At 52.3% G+C, this 3,225-nt stretch overlaps 1 protein-coding gene across 3 annotated transcripts in view; it reads left to right on the top strand.

The window, feature by feature from the left end:
* Nucleotides 1–214: 214 nt before the first annotated feature.
* ISX (intestine specific homeobox) overlaps nucleotides 215–3,225 on the top strand; it is a 22,112-nt gene continuing 19,101 nt past the window's right edge. For all 3 annotated transcript variants that reach the window (XR_004265720.1, XM_032269735.1, XM_032269737.1), the window contains exon 1: nucleotides 215–1,629. Coding sequence is in view for 2 of the 3 variants with exons in the window: in XM_032269735.1 (XP_032125626.1) it covers nucleotides 1,401–1,629 (229 nt within the window). In the remaining variant the exon portion in view is untranslated. The remainder of the gene's footprint in view (nucleotides 1,630–3,225) is intronic.

Raw genomic sequence — 3,225 nt, 5'->3', positions numbered from 1 at the left:
ATCCCAACCTCTGCACCTACTTGGTCTGGACCTCAGTTTCCCCACATCAAAAAGCCCCGGAAGCCTTCCCTGATCTGATATTTGCAAGCCACGGGAAGCATATCTGAGAGTAAATGAATGCCTGAGACTGACAGCCAGCAGACTGCACCTCAGCCCAGCCTCCCCGACACATGACCACAGCCTCTCCTGGCTGAGTAAACATGTTTTATTGGGCCTGGGTACACTTCCTGGCCATTTTGCTCCCACCTTCCTTCTCCTGCTCTGGCCAGTTCCCCAGCACAGCCGCTCCCCGGGGCCTCCAATACCTGTCCTTCAGATCCCCACTGTCTCCTGACACGTTTCTACCCTGACACCTGCATCCCCAGCCTTAAGGGGCGTGGAGAGTTTCTTCTCTTATCAGCTTGTTTTACTGCCCCCTCCTCCTTGGTTACACAGTAATTTGGAGCAAAATTCCTGGCAAGCATAGATCAACAACTGTCAGCTCCCAGCCAGAGAGAAAGGGCCCCTTCAGTGCTGTCTCAGGAGACTGGGAGAAGAAGCAGAAAGGACCCCACAAGGAAGGGAGAGGCGCCCGTGGAAAGAGGGCTTCACATGTGAAGTGAGGTCAGGGAAACGAGAACAGAAAAAACCAGGGCCAGCCCAGAGACAGCTGAGAAGAATCAGACTCACAGCTCAGCCCAGCCCTGGCACAGAGAAAAGACAGGCCTGGCAGCACCCAGAGACCCTCTTTCCTCAGCCTCCACCGGCAGGACAGCAGAAGCACTGATGCTCTGGAAGGTATGTTCTGGAGTCTGGAACAGCAGAATTTAAGGAAGTAAAGATGGGTGTCTGGGAAAAACCCTCAAGCTGCAGTGCAGCTCATGACTGAGTTGGCCATCTGAGGCCAAGGGTGGCACTCCAGCCTCCCAGAGCCTGGCTAGAGCCACAGAAAGGGCCAGAAGCCAGAGAAAGGCCAAAGGTGGACACCCTGCCTCCATATCTCCTCTGGAAGCTGACCTCCTCTTTCCTACGCCTTATTGTCTCTCCCTCTTCTCTTTGTTCACCTCTGGGCGGTGACCTCAGGGATCCTGGCCTAAGCTGGTGATTGTGCAGGCAACTGCGTCCGCGAAGACTGTTCTCCGGAAGATTGAACCCCAATTCAGCCATGGTGACTCCTTTGACATCAAACTGGTGAGGGCTGTGAGCCGGAAGCACAGGATACCCTTCCTTCCAGCTCCTCGGTTGTGATCTGCCCATGGAAGTCCCTGTGGACACGAAATCCTGCTGCGATCATCTAACTGGTGGCTCTCTGTTCTTCACCTGCACATGCCCTCTTGACCCCAGGAGGTTCAGGGGAGGAAGTGCACCACCCTCCACTGGCACCCCCCTTGGCCTACACAGAGTCACCCCTGAGCCCTTCAATGTGTGCTGAGGTGGGCCCTGCTCTCTACAGGGGTATGGAAAGGAATAGCTTGGGGTGCTGTGAGGCCCCCAAGAAGCTGGGCCTGTCCTTCTCCATCGAGGCGATCCTAAAGAGGCCTTCCAGGAGGAGTGATATAGACAGGCCAGAAGGGGCAGGTGGAGAGGGCCCTGGGGAAGCTGCAGCCTCAGGCTCTGGCCTAGAAAAGCCCCAGTGGGACCAGCCCCAAGGTAAGTGTCTTCTGATCATTTCTTTCTGTTTCCTGGGCTCCAGACCCAGCTGGGGACAGGCAGAGAAAAAGCTTCTCCGTCTATATCAACTGAATAGAGGATTCTAAAATTCAGAGCAAGACCAGGCTCTGGGCTGGTTGCCTGATAGAACTTTCAATCTTTGGTTTTTCAGCTGCAGACACCAAGGCTCAGTTAGTTGCAGAATTCAGGGACCTGGGCCTTTTTCCTGTCACCAGGTCCCAGCTAAGAATGCTAGTTATCATTTATTCAGCATTGACCATGCAATAGGCATTCTAATTTCAGTAGAAAAGCATGATTATCATAACTGGACAGATAAGGAAATTCTGTGAAAGAGAAGTGGAAAATGTTTCCAAGTTACATAGCAGGTAAACAGAAGCCCTGTCATCAGGACCTGGCTCTGACTCCCCTAAATCCCTGCTGGGCCCAGCACAATCTCCTCCTCTTAAGCCGAGTTCTGCCTGCACAACTTCCAGGGGCTGAAGCTTTGGCTTGGGAAAGGCCTATCCACCCTGATCACCTTCCTTGAGCCTGTGGCCACCCCAAGGCATGTCCCCAGATAACAGTGACCAGGTAGATTGAGAGCTGGCTTGAAGAAGGGAGGAAAGCCGCACTGGGGCATTGAGGTGGACACACACCTGCTAAGAGTCAGGAACCCAGGGTGAGACTTAGGTCTGGCCTGCTGTGTGACCCCGGGTACATCCCCATCCAATCTGGCCTCAGCCTTATGCTTGACAAAACACCTAGGTGAGGGAATAAGAAGTGGTGAAGCTGGCGATGTCTCAAGGGTCTTCTGAGTCTGACAGTCACCAAGCCTGGAATATCTCACATGAGGTTCTTAGTTCTTTCCCCTCTTCACCCTTTGTAATCCAAGAAAATGCTGGAAAGGAAGCTCAGGGAGCCCTCGACATCATGACCAGCCTTACATAGAGCTCCACATCCCCCCACCAGGCAAGTCTCCCATGGAAGGAGCTGATGAGGGGTCGCACTCAGCTGCAGGCATGGGGAAGACCAGGAGGGCTGTGTGTCCGCAGGCAGGCAGGAGGCTGGTGTGTTTCCCCGCAGCTGAGCTTTCCAAAGGGAAAGGGTTCCCAGCTTAATATTTAGAAGTTCACTAATATCTTCTAGTCCATTGAAGATTCATAGAAACGTTTCCACTGGAGTCCTGAGTTTTTCTGTGATCACCCTGTGTCACAAACGAGCGGTCTCGCCCCTGCTACCATAGCAGTTTCCCTTTCCCTAGCCTGATGACAGCAGGCTTTAGAAAGGAAGCCACTCTTTCTAGGCCTCCACGGAAGATTCTAGCATGTTCCATGTCAGCTATCCATCTGGTCCCACAGAATAGACCCAGTAAGTTCTGGCCAGACTAGCAGTGGTAACATTGGATGGTTCCTTATTACTTCCATTTTCCCATCTCATTGCTACACTTGAGAGCCCAACTTACAGACGATGAAACCAAGAAGAGAAGACAAATCCTCCACGAAAATTATGTGAGTAAAGAACACTAGAATTGAACCCTGGTGTCCTGAGACTATCCCCTCTAGATTATTCTTGAACATAGTTTAAATCTATCTCTAT

The sequence above is a fragment of the Sapajus apella genome, unplaced genomic scaffold (assembly GCF_009761245.1).
Source record: "Sapajus apella isolate SASKATOON/1434 unplaced genomic scaffold, GSC_monkey_1.0 scaffold197, whole genome shotgun sequence".
NCBI classification, from domain to species: domain Eukaryota; kingdom Metazoa; phylum Chordata; class Mammalia; order Primates; family Cebidae; genus Sapajus; species Sapajus apella.
This window is presented reverse-complemented; position numbering and strand designations above follow the sequence as displayed.